Source organism: Trachypithecus francoisi, unplaced genomic scaffold, assembly GCF_009764315.1.
Source record: "Trachypithecus francoisi isolate TF-2019V2 unplaced genomic scaffold, Tfra_2.0 Lachesis_group5, whole genome shotgun sequence".
NCBI lineage: Eukaryota > Metazoa > Chordata > Mammalia > Primates > Cercopithecidae > Trachypithecus > Trachypithecus francoisi.
In genome coordinates this window covers 138,647,447-138,660,950 of record NW_022681470.1, presented here as the reverse complement: position 1 = coordinate 138,660,950, position 13,504 = coordinate 138,647,447, and the positions used below count along the sequence as shown (strand labels likewise).

The 13,504-nt window shown below is 54.3% G+C and overlaps 2 protein-coding genes across 7 annotated transcripts in view; one reads left to right on the top strand and one right to left on the bottom strand.

Annotated features, from left to right (window-relative positions):
- The window catches only part of ANGPTL8 (angiopoietin like 8), a 45,620-nt gene extending 33,616 nt beyond the window's left edge, over positions 1-12,004 (top strand). Inside the window, exons 3-6 of one of the 2 annotated variants that reach the window (XR_004433600.1) lie at positions 2,369-2,535; positions 10,215-10,376; positions 11,504-11,613; positions 11,719-12,004. Coding sequence is in view for 1 of the 2 variants with exons in the window: in XM_033195992.1 (XP_033051883.1) it covers positions 9,721-10,017; positions 10,215-10,376; positions 11,504-11,613; positions 11,719-11,746 (597 nt within the window). In the remaining variant the exon portion in view is untranslated. Of the gene's footprint in view, positions 1-2,368; positions 2,536-9,374; positions 10,018-10,214; positions 10,377-11,503; positions 11,614-11,718 lie in introns of those variants that run through there. The other variant, XM_033195992.1, reaches the window with a different exon arrangement.
- The window catches only part of DOCK6 (dedicator of cytokinesis 6), a 63,413-nt gene that overhangs the window by 31,571 nt on the left and 18,338 nt on the right, over positions 1-13,504 (bottom strand). For 3 of the 5 annotated variants that reach the window (XM_033195983.1, XM_033195982.1, XM_033195985.1), the window contains exons 14-23: positions 12,106-12,268; positions 8,026-8,143; positions 7,884-7,954; positions 7,481-7,619; positions 7,296-7,397; positions 6,646-6,732; positions 6,198-6,429; positions 5,452-5,613; positions 2,440-2,603; positions 590-694 (exon numbers count right to left, since the gene is read on the bottom strand). In XM_033195983.1, the coding sequence (XP_033051874.1) occupies positions 590-694; positions 2,440-2,603; positions 5,452-5,613; positions 6,198-6,429; positions 6,646-6,732; positions 7,296-7,397; positions 7,481-7,619; positions 7,884-7,954; positions 8,026-8,143; positions 12,106-12,268 (1,343 nt within the window). The remainder of the gene's footprint in view (positions 1-589; positions 695-2,439; positions 2,604-5,451; positions 5,614-6,197; positions 6,430-6,645; positions 6,733-7,295; positions 7,398-7,480; positions 7,620-7,883; positions 7,955-8,025; positions 8,144-12,105; positions 12,269-13,504) is intronic. The other 2 variants (XM_033195986.1, XM_033195984.1) reach the window with 1 other exon arrangement.

Below are 13,504 nucleotides of genomic sequence, written 5' to 3'. Positions count from 1 at the left end.
TGAGTCCAAACTGCATCTGAAAAATTGGAATGTAATCTTCATTTTACAAATGAAGAAACTGAGGCTTTGGAAGATGCATCCAGTTGCTCAGAGCATGGGGTGAGCTCACAGCAGAGCTAGGACTTGAACCCAGGTGTGTTTGGAGGCAAAGCCCTCCACTACACCAGGTACCTGGAAAGAGGCAGGGTAAGGGGAGCTCTTTGTCTAAAACGGGATAGGGGAGCCAAGAGGTTCCGGTCCAGCCCTTTGAGAATCCCATGATCCGGGTGGATTAAAGGGAGGTGAATAGGCCATGCAGGGCAGTGAGGTTATGGGTGACTGGATGTGCACTTCATTTGCATGCTATGTGCATATCATCCCTGTGCCTTCTGTCTCCATCTGAGACTGTGGCCTATGTGGCAGCAAAAGGCCAGTTAAGATGACCCAGCGATGCCTAAACACAGACTTCACAGCCCCAAACAAAGGCAGGAGAGGGGTCTGCCACCTCCTTCAGGCAGCCCCCTTAGGTTAGTCAGATACAGCCAGGAAGGTGGGAGGAGCTCATGCTGAGGTGGTGTCACACAAGTGCAGGGACAGGTAGGAAGGGCACCTGTCTGGGGTCGGCCCCACAGTAAGGGGGCGCCCGCCGCAGCACCGCCTTACTGCCTCCTGGAGCATAAGCGGAATTCACCCAGGAGTGTGAGCGATCGATGCCCTGGAGATACACGGAGAAGTGCTAGCATCCCCAGTGGAGGGCAGGGAAAGCAGCATGAAATACCAAGCGTGGACACGGTTCTGGACCATACATGTGCCCGTATGTATCATCATACGTCCTGAAAATCCTGAAAAATGTGCACATGTATGTAGGTCCATTGGGTGCATACCTATACATACTTGTGTATGTGGGTCCATGGGTGCATGCGTACACACCCCTGTACGTCTGTGCATGGGGTGCATGTGTATACACACCCGTATACATATATGCATGAGGTGAATACAGACCCATGTACATACAGCACAGGGTGACTGTGTATATGCACCTGCGTAAGTATAAGCATGGGGTGAATGTGTATATGCACCCGTGTCTGTATATGCATGGGACGAATGTGTATATGCACCCGGGTCTGTATATGCGTGGGGCGAACGTGTATATGCACCTGGGTCTGTATATGCGTGGGCGAATGCGTATATGCACCCGGGTCTGTATATGCGTGGGGCGAATGCGTATATGCACCCGGGTCTGTATATGCGTGGGGCGAATGCGTATATGCACCCGGGTCTGTATATGCGTGGGGCGAACGTGTATATGCACCTGTGTCTGTATACGCATGGGGCGAACGTGTATATGCACCCGGGTCTGTATATGCATGGGGCAAATGTGTATATGCACCGGGGTCTGTATATGCATGGGGCGAACATGTATATGTGTGGGGCGAATGTGTATATGCACCCGGGTCTGTATATGCGTGGGGCCAACATGTATATGTGTGGGGTGAATGTGTATATGCACCCGGGTCTGTATATGCATGGGGCAAACGTGTATATGCAGCCGGGTCTGTATATGCGTGGGGCGAATGCGTATATGCACCCGGGTCTGTATATGCGTGGGGCGAATGTGTATATGCACCCGGGTCTGTATATGCGTGGGGTGAATGCGTATATGCACCCGGGTCTGTATATGCGTGGGGCGAACATGTATATGTGTAGGGCAAACGTGTATATGCACCCGGGTCTGTATATGCATGGGGCCAACATGTATATGCGTGGGGTGAATGTGTATATGCACCCAGGTTTGTATATGCGTGGGGCGAACATGTATACGCACCCAGGTCTATATATGCGTGGGGTGAACGTGTATATGCACCCAGGTCTGTATATGCGTGGGGTGAACGTGTATATGGACACCGGTCTGTATATGCGTTATGCATGGGGTAAATGTGTATATGCACCTGTGTACATATATGCATGGGGTGAATGGTGTATACACACTTGTGTCCACACATGCATGGGGTGAACACGTATATGTGCCTGTGTACATATATGCATAGGGTGAATGTGCCCATGTTCCTGTGTAGGTATATGCAAGTAGGGGGTGAATGTGTATATGCACCTGTGGACATATATGCGTGGGGTAAATGTGAATATGCACCTATGTAGGTATATGCATGAGGTGAATGTGTATATGCACCTGCTACACTAGGTACATATTGCTCTTTGTTCAGCCACGCCAAGCTCTGCCACCGTCCTCGGGTCAGTCATGGAGTACAGAGCTCAGTACAAAGTCTGATCCATACCCCACAACCTGTGACAGCCTAGCCCAACTCTGCTGCCCAGAGTTAAGACTTCATCCATGTTGTCATCTCTGTTGTTTCCCATGTTTCATCAGCAGAGATTCTTCGCCCACCCACGTGGTGGCTACAACCACTGAGGCTGGAGATTCCAGGGCCCCCGTTGCCCTACCTTGCTGGCCAGGATGCGGGAAACCTCGTCATCCACAGAGCCAGGGGCCACAGCGAGGTCGGGGTTGCTGCTGCTGATGCTCTTGGAACGCGCCAGGTAGAGGCTTATGGGGCGACCCGAGCCACGGGCCAGTGTGGCAGCCTGCACTGTCACTGGAGGGGCCCCTGAGGATGGAGTGAATAGGGTCAACCACCCACCCACCTGATGTGATGCCTCCCAGTCCCTTCCTACTTAGCTAGTCTTTGCAAAATCACATTCCTCTCTGAGCCTCCAAGTTCCTCATCTATAAAATAGGTACAATGACTGCCGCCTCACAGAGATTTGGGGGGCATTGAAAAACTGAGAATAGGCCAGGTACAGTGGCTCATGCCTATAATCCCAGCACTTTGGGAGGGCAAGCCAGGAGGATCACTTGAGCCCAAGAGTTCAAGCCCACCCCAGCCAACATAGCAAGACTCTGTCCCTACAAAAAAATTAATGAAAAAATTAGCCGGGCATGGCAGTGCACACCTGTGGTTCTGGTTACTTGGAGAGGCTGAGGCAACAGGATTACTTGAGCCCAGGAGTTTAAGGCAGCAGTGAGTTATGATCGTGACACTGCACTCTAGCCTGGCCAACAGAGTAAGACCCTGACTCTTTTTCTTTTTTGTTTTGAGAGAGTTTCGCTCTTGTCACCCAAGCTGGAGTGCCATGGCGTGAACTCAGCTCACTGCAACCTCTGCCTCCTGGGTTTAAGCAATTCTCCTGCCTCAGCCTCCTGAGTAGCTAGGATTACAAGCATGCACCACCATGCCCACCTAATATATATATATTTTTTAAAGGAGAGGGAGTCTTGCTCTGTCACCAGGCTGGAGTGCAGTAGGGCGATCTCGGCTCACTGTGACCTCCGCCTCCTGGGTTCATGTGATTCTCCTGCCTCAGCCTCCTGAGTGGCTGGGACTACAGGCACGTGCCACCATGCCCAGCTCATTTTTGCATTTTTAGTAGAAACGGGGTTTCACCATGTTGGCCAGGATGGTCTCGATGTGTTGACCTTGTGATCTGCCTGCCTCAGCCTCCAAAAGTGCTGGGATTACAGGCATTAGCCACTGCACCCAGCCTAAATTTTGTATTTTTAGTAGAGACAGGGTTTCACCATGTTGGCCAGGCTGGTCTCAAACTCCTGACCTCAGGTGATCCACTCGCCTCAGCCTCCCAAAGTCCTGGGATTACAGCTGTGAGTCACCACGCCTGGCCAACCCTGACTCTTAAAAAAACAAAGAAGAAAAAAGAAAAACACCCTGAGAATAATGCTTGACACATAGGGGTTGGTGTTTATTTGGCAAATTAAAAAAAAAAAAAAAAAAAGGCCAGGCGTGGTGGCTCAAGCCTGTAATCCCAGCACTTTGGGAGGCCGAGACGGGCGGATCATGAGGTCAGGAGATCGAGACCATCCTGGTGAACATGGTGAAACCCCGTCTCTACTAAAAAATACAAAAAACTAGCCGGGCGCAGTGGCGGGCGCCTGTAGTCCCAGCTACTCAGGAGGCTGAGGCAGGAGAATGGCGTAAACCTGGGGGGCGGAGCTTGCAGTGAGCTGAGATCCGGCCACTGCACTCCAGCCTGGGCAACACAGCGAGACTCCGTCTCAAAAAACAAAACAAAACAAAACAAAAATCCAACTCTATAGAGGGTTCACTCTGTGCTAACTATTTTGTGTGGATTATTATATCATTTACTATGACCAGCGCCCCCATGAGGTGGGTACTATTATTATCCCTGTTTTGCAAAAGGAAAAACAGGCTCAAAGAAGTGACGTCACATGCTCAAGGTCACAGAAATTGTAGGTGGCAGGGCCAGGATTCACATCCAAGCGGTCCAGCTTCAGTCCCCGCTCCAAGCTACTGAAGAGGCTTGCTGACTATCTAAATCATTTTCCAGCCAAGCAAACAGAAACCACACCCCAAGGATGGGGCAAAAGTGGGCAAGACATTATCTCTCTTGCAAGTTGCTCAAACCAGCCAAGGCCCGTGAGGCCTTAGGGCCTTTGCACATGCTATTCTCACTACTTCGATGCTCTTCTCCCAGGTCTTTCTTTCCTTTTTTTTTTTTTTGAAACAGGGTCTCGCTCTGTCGCCCAGGCTGGAGTGCAGTGGCATGATCTCAGGTCACTGCAACCTCCATTTCCTGGGTTTAAGTGATTCTTCTGCCTCAGCCTCCTGAGTAGCTGGGGCTATAGGCGTGTGCCACCACACCTGGCTAATTTTTTTTTTGTTTTTTTTTGAGACAGAGTCTCGCTCTGTCTCCCGGGCTGGAGTGCAGTGGCCGGATCTCAGCTCACTGCATGCTCCCGCCTCCCGGGTTTACACGCCATTCTCCTGCCTCAGCCTCCCGAGTAGCTGGGACTACAGGTACCCACCACCTCGCCCGGCTAGTTTTTTTGTATTTTTTAGTAGAGATGGGGTTTCACCGTGTTAGCCAGGATGGTCTCGATCTCCTGACCTCGTGATCCGCCCGTCTCGGCCTCCCAAAGTGCTGGGATTACAGGCTTGAGCCACCGCGCCCGGCTGAGATGGAGTTTCACTCTGTCACCCAGGCTGGAGTGCGGTGGCATGATCTTGGCTCACTGCAACCTCCGCCTCCCAGGTTCAAATGATTCAGCCCCCTTAGTAGCTGGGATTACAGGCATCTACCACCATGCCTGGCTAATTTTTGTATTTTTAGTAGAGACGGGGTGTCACCATTTTGGCCAGGCTGGTCTTGAACTTCTGACCCCTTGAAATGATCCACCTGCCTTGGCCTCCTAAAGTGCTGGGATTATAGGCATAAGCCACTGTGCCTGGCCCCAGCTAATTTTTGTATTTTTAGTAGAAACAGAGTTTCATCATGTTTTCCAGGTTGATCTCGAACTCCTGACCTCAAATAATCCATCCACCTCGGCCTCCCAAAGTCCTGGGATTACAAGTGTGAGCCACCGTACCCAGCCTCTTCTCCTAGATATTTCTTGTCTCCCAGGGATTTCTACAAACTCACCATCCGGGAGGCTGGGCTCAGTGCCAGGCAGGCGAAATGCGTAGTGGATGTAGGCAGCCAGCTGTGGGCAGTGACCGCGGGCATCCTGGGCTGCCTCCAGGCTCCGGTGGACAAGGCTGACTACATGGGCCATTGCTTCAAAGGCTCCACGGCCCAGGTTCACTGCAGGGCAGAGCAGAGGTCAAGTTCCAGGGCCCAAGGTCTCTCACCTCCCCGCCCACTTTCCAAATATAAAGACATCAGGATTCAAGGGATCATGTGCTCATTAAAGGGTCACAGGTTTTTTTTTTTTTTTTTAGATGGATTTTTGCTCTTGTTGCCCTGGCTGGAGTGCAGTGGCATGATCTTGGCTCACTGAAATCTCTGCCTCTCAGGTTCAAGCAGTTCTCTTGCTTCAGCCTCCCGAGTAGCTGGGATTACAGGCATGCGCCACCACGCCCAACTAATTTTGTATTTTTAGTAGAGACAGGGTTTCTCCATGTTGGTCAGGCTGGTCTCGAACTCCCGACCTCAGGTGATCTGCCCGCCTCGGCCTCCCACAGTGCTGGGATGACAGGTGTGAGCCACCGTGCCCAGCCAAAGGGTCACAGAAGACCTTCTCTGGGTGTAGGGGACTGGGGGTCATTTATCAGATGAGACAAATGGCCAGAGAGGTAAACAGACCTATAGAAGTTCCCTCAGGACCTCAGGACTGAGGAGCCATGTGCTGGATGGGGAAACTGAGGTCTGAGGCCACATTCGCTTACCAATCTGGCCACTGATGATCGGGGGCCTGACGACCAGACGCACGAGCTTGTCCAGCACGTGGTGGGAGAAGGCCACGAGGGGTTCGGGGCTGGCCAGGCGCAGTGCTGCAAGACTGGCCCGCAGCTCCTGCTCCACATTGCCCTCGCTCAGCACAGCGTCCTTGAGCCGGAATGGGAAGGCCCCCTCCTCCAGGACATGCACCAGGGTGAAGAACTTGTCCAGGTGGGGGTCCTGGGTAGGGATGTGGAGTGAGCAGGGTAGGGCCCCGGGGGACGAAGACCACCCCCGCTGGAATCGGCAGCTTCCCTGAAAGCTGGGCCCAGCTGACCAAAGTCACGTCCAAGGCCCAAGGCCAGACCTCCCCGGCCCTCGGCAACTGTTACTCAATCCTAGGGCAGGCAAGAGGGGAGCAGGGCAGGACTCTTGGGTTCCCGCCCCACCCCGTACCTGGGGGTGCACAGAGGACACGGCCGTGAGCTCCACACTGAACACGCCCTTGTGACCGTCCACCCAGCGCATGCCCGGCAGCGCCACCTGTGGGAGGGAGGCACTGGGTGGGCACTGGTCAGCCCTCCCCGACTGATCAGGTCACCCAGCGGCCCCAGCCATTGCGACACTGTGGCGTGAGTATAGCCCGGTATGGGGGTGCAACCAAGCACCCTGGTCCCAGTAGACTGAGGGGGTCCACTGGGCAGGCTGGAAAACCCACATGCCAAGGAGGGGGGCAGAGAATGGAGACACAGGGTGAATGAACACTCATTGAGTAGGTCAGGAAACAGGATAGGAGGATTTGAGGCCTAGAGTCATTAATGATGGTGCATTCATGGGTAACGATAAGGTATGCGGGGGCAGAGGACAGTGATCAGGAAGGCAGGCAGGGTGCTAAAGTGGGAATGGAGCAGAGAGGCAATGGGAATCTTTGGGGAGGACAGGTAGGACACAGAGAGGCATTAATGGGGGATAATGAGCTACACAGGGGCCCTGGAGGCACCAGTAGAGGACAACAAGCCTCCCAGGATTGACAGGAAGGAAGGCAGGTGACTCGGGAGTGCTTCTGGGGAGAGTGCATTGGCAGGCAGGAGCTCCGGGGCACATACATCGGGTGTGAGCACGGAATAGCTGGGCGGTGGCTGGTCCACGGACACCGGGAGACAGAAGGGGCCAGTCCTCAGGCGCCCATGCTGCAGCAGTGGGATCCACTGGGGAGAGGCTGGAGGTCAGGTCTGCGGCCAGGCTTGGGGACGAGGAGGGCTCAGGGGAAGGGAGGTTGGGGACAGCTCACAGTAAAGCCCACGGGCGTCTCCAGGGCAGTGCCCGGCCGGGGCTGGCAGCTGACGTGGTAGAAGGTGAACAGCAGGTGATGGTTCTCTGTCACGCAGGCTGGAAGATGCAGCTTGAACTCCTCGTAGAACTCAGGGGACCTGGGAGAATCGGGTTGGGGGATCTGCTGGGGGCTGGGGTCCCCACTGTCTGCTCCATCACCTCTGCCATGCCATGCCCTCATTGCTGCTGGGCCTCACTGTCTCTCCTCTCTGCCTCAGCTTCCCTCATTAGCACTCTGGGAGCCTCTACCTCTCTTCTTCCTGCCCCCGTCTTCTCATCGATGCTGCCCTATGTGTATACATAAGGGACATCTTCCTATCCCCATGAGTGCCCCCGAGTTCCTCATGTGTCCCCCTACATACTTGTTATGGTAGACCACCGGTGTGAAGGCCTCGCGGGTAAATTCACTGCAGCTGGACTTGCCAAAGATGACCTGGCGGAGTGGATGCATGAGGAACCCATGGGGGATGCCCTACCCCCCTTCCCTGGGGTATAGTCACTGACCGGCAGGGCCTGGCTGGGGTCCTCGCCTGTCATGTACTGCACTCGCACGGCAAGGTTGCGCACGGAGCCCTGGCGGCTGCTGAAGTTGAGGCTGTGCGGGTACACGTACAGCAGGTTCCTGTCGGGGGCAGGATGGGGGTGTCAGAGGAACAGGGCCCCTGAAGGTGCACATATGAGGCTGGGGTGATGGGACAAGGCTGGCTGGGAGCACAGACAGTCCGGGAAGAGTGGGTCATGAGGCTGGGGCATTGAGGGCCAGGTGAGAGGTAATACAGGTGTCAGGCAGGAGATGGGACAGAGGGCAGAGGGTGGAGGACAAGTGAATACCCTCAAAGCACAGATTGGGAACAGCAGCGTGGTAGAGGGTGGGAACACAGAAAGACATTGGAGGCACTCATGGACACAGTGACACACAGAAGGCAGAGAACAACGAAGCACTCGGGGCCAGAGTTCCAAGGTGGCTCAGGTGGCCAGTGGTCAAGCCTAAGCCCCACCCAAGGGCCTGACCGCCCTTCCCCTAGGAGGTCACTAGAGTTATGTGGCCTATTTCTCAGGTGCAGAAACTGAGGCCAGAGTCAGAGTCCTGCCTCCTTCCCCCAGAGGCAACTCTGTGCAAGCCTTGACCTCTCTCTGGGCCTCAGTTTCCCTGTGTGTATAATGGGCACTTCAGGCCTTCCAGCTGAGCTTTTGTAACGATACTGATGATGATAAATAACAACAATGACAATAATCGCACCAAACACTATTACTACAACAATACAATAATTGCACCTACTTTGTGCCAGGCTCTGTTCTAAGCACTCAACATGAAATCACTCATTTACTTCTCACAAGTAGCTCATGAGGCAGGACTAACATCATCACCATTTTACAGGAAGGGAAACTGAGGTACCTGCACAATCTCCCAGGAAGTAAAATGGCAGTCAGTGGTGATCCGGGTATATGCAGGTCTTGGAGATCAGGCTGTGTGACCTTGGGAGAGTCTCTGCCACCTGCACCTGCCCCCTTGGCTACTAACCAAGCCAATAAAAGCCCTCAATGCTTATAAAATCTTCACTATTGGCTGGGCACGGTGGCTCAAGCCTGTAATCCCAGCACTTTGGGAGGCTGAGACGGGCGGATCACGAGGTCAAGAGATCGAGACCATCCTGGCTAACATGGTGAAACCCCGTCTCTACTAAAAAATACAAAAAACTAGCCAGGCGAGGTGGCAGGCGCCTGTAGTCCCAGCTACTCAGGAGGCTGAGGCAGGAGAATGGCATAAACCCGGGAGGTGGAGCTTGCAGTGAGCTGAGATTTGGCCACTGCACTCCAGCCTGGGCAACAGAGCGAGACTTTGTCTCAAAACAAAAACAAAAACAAAAAACTTCACTATTATTACCATCATCATTGCGATGCCTATTCATAGATGGAGAAACAGGCTCAGCATGGTGAGTCTCAGGAAATCCCAGCAGGGTCTGGGGCCTGTCCTCTCCCAATGCTCCCCACCCACACCTGGCCCTGAGCCCCAGGAAGCGTGATCCCGGCGTGGCCCAGCCGGACATTCGCATGATGCAACTATCGCACCACCGCCAGGCCCTTGTGCAATGTGGGGCACCCGGCTGGCCAGTTAACGATTGACTGGGGATCAGTGGGGGTGTGAGACATAAAAGGCTTCAGTGGCGGTGCTGTGGCTACACACTCAGACCCTCAGTCATGCCAGTGCCTGCTCTGTGCCTACTGTGGGCCCTGGCAATGGTAATCCAGCCTGCCTCAGCGGCCCCCGTGGGCAGCCCAGAACTGGCAGAGCATGAGGAGCTAACCCTGCTCTTCCACGGGACCCTGCAGCTGGGCCAGGCCCTCAATGGTGTGTACAAGACCACGGAGGGACGGCTGACAAAGGCCAGGAACAGCCTGGGTCTCTATGGCCGCACAATGGAACTCCTGGGACAGGAGGTCAGCCGGGGCCGGGATGCAGCCCAGGAACTTCGGGCAAGCCTGTTGGAGACTCAGGTGGGCGCCGTAGCTGCGACACTGTGGGGTGGCCAGGAGTTCGAAGAGTTCATGTCTAGGGTAACCAACCATCCTGGTTTGCCCAGAACTGAGGGGATTCCTGGCATGCAAGATTTTCAGCGATAAACTCAGGCAAGTCCTTAGGTACACAAAGATGAGTTGGTCATCCTACTAGTGATCGCCTGTTTATTAAGCAGATGGAGGAGGATATGCTGCAGCTGAAGGCAGAGGCCATAGCTGAGGTGCTGGAGGAGGTGGCCCAGGCACAGAAGGTGCTACAGGACAGCGTGCAGCGGCTAGAAGTCCAGCTGAGGAGCGCCTGGCTGGGCCCTGCCTACCAAGAATTTGAGGTCTTAAAGGTAAGGGGCTTCCCCAGCCCTAGCGGGCTGAGACCCTGATTCTCGGCCAGAACTCGCTTCTGCACCTAAGTCCCAAAGACCTCCCAGATCAGCCTCCCAGCTCTGTGGCCTCTACTCTGCATGTCCCCAGACAAAAGCCAAGTCCTTTTGTGTGCCTCAGTTTCCCCATTTGCAAATAAGGGCAACACCTGATATCTCACAGTAGGGCCAGGTACTCAATGCAGGTAAAACATTCAGCATGGGGCGGGCACACAGTTGGTGCTCAATAAATTCTTTTTTTTTCTTTTTTCAGAGTCTCACTGTCACCCAGGCTGGAGTGCGGTGGCATGATCTTGGCTCACTGCAACCTCCACCTCCTGGGTTCAAGTGATTCTCCTGCCTCAGCCTCCCAAGTAGCTGGAATTACAGGCGCACCAGCTAATTTTTGTATTTTTAGTAGAGATGGCATTTCACCATGTTGGCCAGGCTGGTCTCGAACTCCTGACCTCAAGGGATCTGCTTACCTTGGTTTCCCAAAGTGGTGGGATTACAGGTGTGAGCACCTGGCCAATAAATTCTTACTACTAGAGAAACTAGTAACATTTTGTGAGCACCCAATAAGTACCCAGCACTGTTCTATGCCCTTTAATAATCCATATGATGGCCAGGCTTGGTGGCTCATGCCTATAATCCCAGCACTTTGGGAGGCTGAGGCAGGTGGATCACTTAAGGTCAGGAGTTCGAGACCAGCCTGGCCAACATGGTGAAACCCCGTCTCTACTAAAAATACAAAAAATTAGCTGGGCCTGGTGGCACGTGACTATAGTTCCAGCTACTCAGGAGGCTTAGGTCGGAGAATTGCTTGAACCCAGGAGGCGGAGGTTGCAGTGAGCTAAGATCATGTCACTGCATTCCAGCCTGGGTGACAGAGCGAGACTTCATCTCAAAAAAAAAAAAAAAAAAAAATCCATACGATGTTTATCACCTCCCCATGAAGTGAGTCCTATTTTATCCCCATTGTACAGAAGGAGAAACTGAGGCCAAAGAGCATTGCTGACTTGCTGGGTCACCAGGGTGGCCAGGGCAGGAGGTCAGGAGATGGGAGGTGAGGTGGCCGTCGGCTGAGGTTTCCATTCTGACCCCCACAGGCTCACGCTGACAAGCAGAGCCACATCCTGTGGGCCCTCACAGGCCACGTGCAGCGGCAGAGGCGGGAGATGGTGGCACAGCAGCATCGGCTGCGACAGATCCAGGAGAGGTGAGCCGGGCAGGGGTTTGGGAGGCAGGGCAATCGGATGGGGGGTGCACAGGGCAGCTGAAAAGGGGCCCCCTCGCCTGGGATGAGCCACATCTCCCTCCCCAGAATCCACAAAGCGGCGCTCCCAGCCTGAATCTGCCTGGATGGAACTGAGGACCAATCATGCTGCAAGGAACACTTCCACGCCCCATGAGGCTCCTGAACAGGAAGGAGCTGCCTGTTCACTGGGATCAGCCAGGGCGCCGGGCCCCACTTCTGAGCACAGAGCAGAGACAGACGCAGGCAGGGACAAAGGCAGAGGACGTAGCCCCATTGGGGAGGGGTGGAGGAAGGATGTGTACCCTTTCATGCCTACACACTCCCCTTATTAAAGCAGAGTCGTGGCATCTCACCCAGGGTGTCTGTGTATGTCCTCAGCTTAGGGAGACCCCACCCAGCATGATGTATGAATACCTCCCATTCAAGTGTCCAGCTGGGCCCCAGAGGCCATACCTGTAGCTGGTATGGGGGGCATAGACTTCGCGAGCAGGGAACTCCAGGATCTCCTTGGTGGGCCGGCCCCTGGGGTCCGGGTAGGGCTTGATATGAAGCAGCTCGGGGGACAGGCAGAAGTGGGGATTTTCCGGAGCTGGAGAAATGTCGATCTTGAGCTGGGCTGGAAAGGGAAGAACCGGTTTGCACCTACCTGGGAGCTTCCTGGCCCCGCCCACCCTGCCTGGGCTGTGGAGTCAGGGCAGACTCCCCCACCATGTTCTCTGGGGACTGGGGGCTGTGTCCCTCAGGTGCCAAGTCCAGAAATTGCCCTCAACTCTGCTGTCTCTCATCCTACAGTTTTTGTTTTTGTTTTTGTTTTCTTTTTGGAGACGGAGTCTTGCTCTGTCGCCCGGGCTGGAGTGCAGTGGCCGGATCTCAGCTCACTGCAAGCTCCGCCTCCTGGGTTTACGTCATTCTCCTGCCTCAGCCTCCCGAATAGCTGGGACTACAGGCGCCCGCCAACTCGCCCGACTATTTTTTTGTATCTTTTTTTTAGTAGAGACGGGGTTTCACAGTGTTCGCCAGGATGGTCTCGATTTCCTGACCTCGTGATCCGCCCGTCTCGGCCTCCCAAAGTGCTAGGATTACAGGCTTGAGCCACCGCGCCCGGCCCTGTTTTTGTTTTTTTGTTTTTTTTTGTTTTTTTGTTTTTTTTTGAGACGGAGTCTTGCTCTGCCGCCCAGGCTGGAGTGCAGTGGCCGGCTCTCAGTTCACTGCAAGCTCCACCTCCCGGGTTTATGCCATTCTCCTGCCTCAGCCTCCTGAGTAGCTGGGACTACAGGCGCCCGCCTCGTCGCCCGGCTAGTTTTTTGTATTTTTTTAGTAGAGACGGGGTTTCACCGTATTAGCCAGGATGGTCTCGATCTCCTGACCTCGTGATCCGCCCGTCTCGGCCTCCCAAAGTGCTGGGATTACAGGCTTGAGCCACCGTGCCCGGCCCTGTTTTTGTTTTTTTAAGTGGAGTTGGGCTCTGTCGCCCAGGCTGGAGTGCAGTGGTGCGATCTTGGCTCACTATAACCTCTGCCTCCCCAGTTCAAGTGATTCTCCTGCCTCAGCCTCCCAGATAGCTGGGATTACAGCTGTGAGCCACCACACCAGGTGAATTTTTGTATTTTTAGTAGAGACGGAGTTTCACCATGTTGGCCAGGCTGGTCTCAAACTCCTGACCTCAAGTGATCTGCCTGCCTCGGCCTCCCAAAGTGCTGGGATTACAGGTATGAGCCACCGCACCTGGCCCCCAGGTTGGTCTTGAGCTCCTGGGCTCAAATGATCTTCCTCCTGCCTCAGCCTCCCAAAGCATTGGGGTTACAGGCTTGAGCCACTGCACCCCAGCCTTACCCCTATATTTGATCAACTC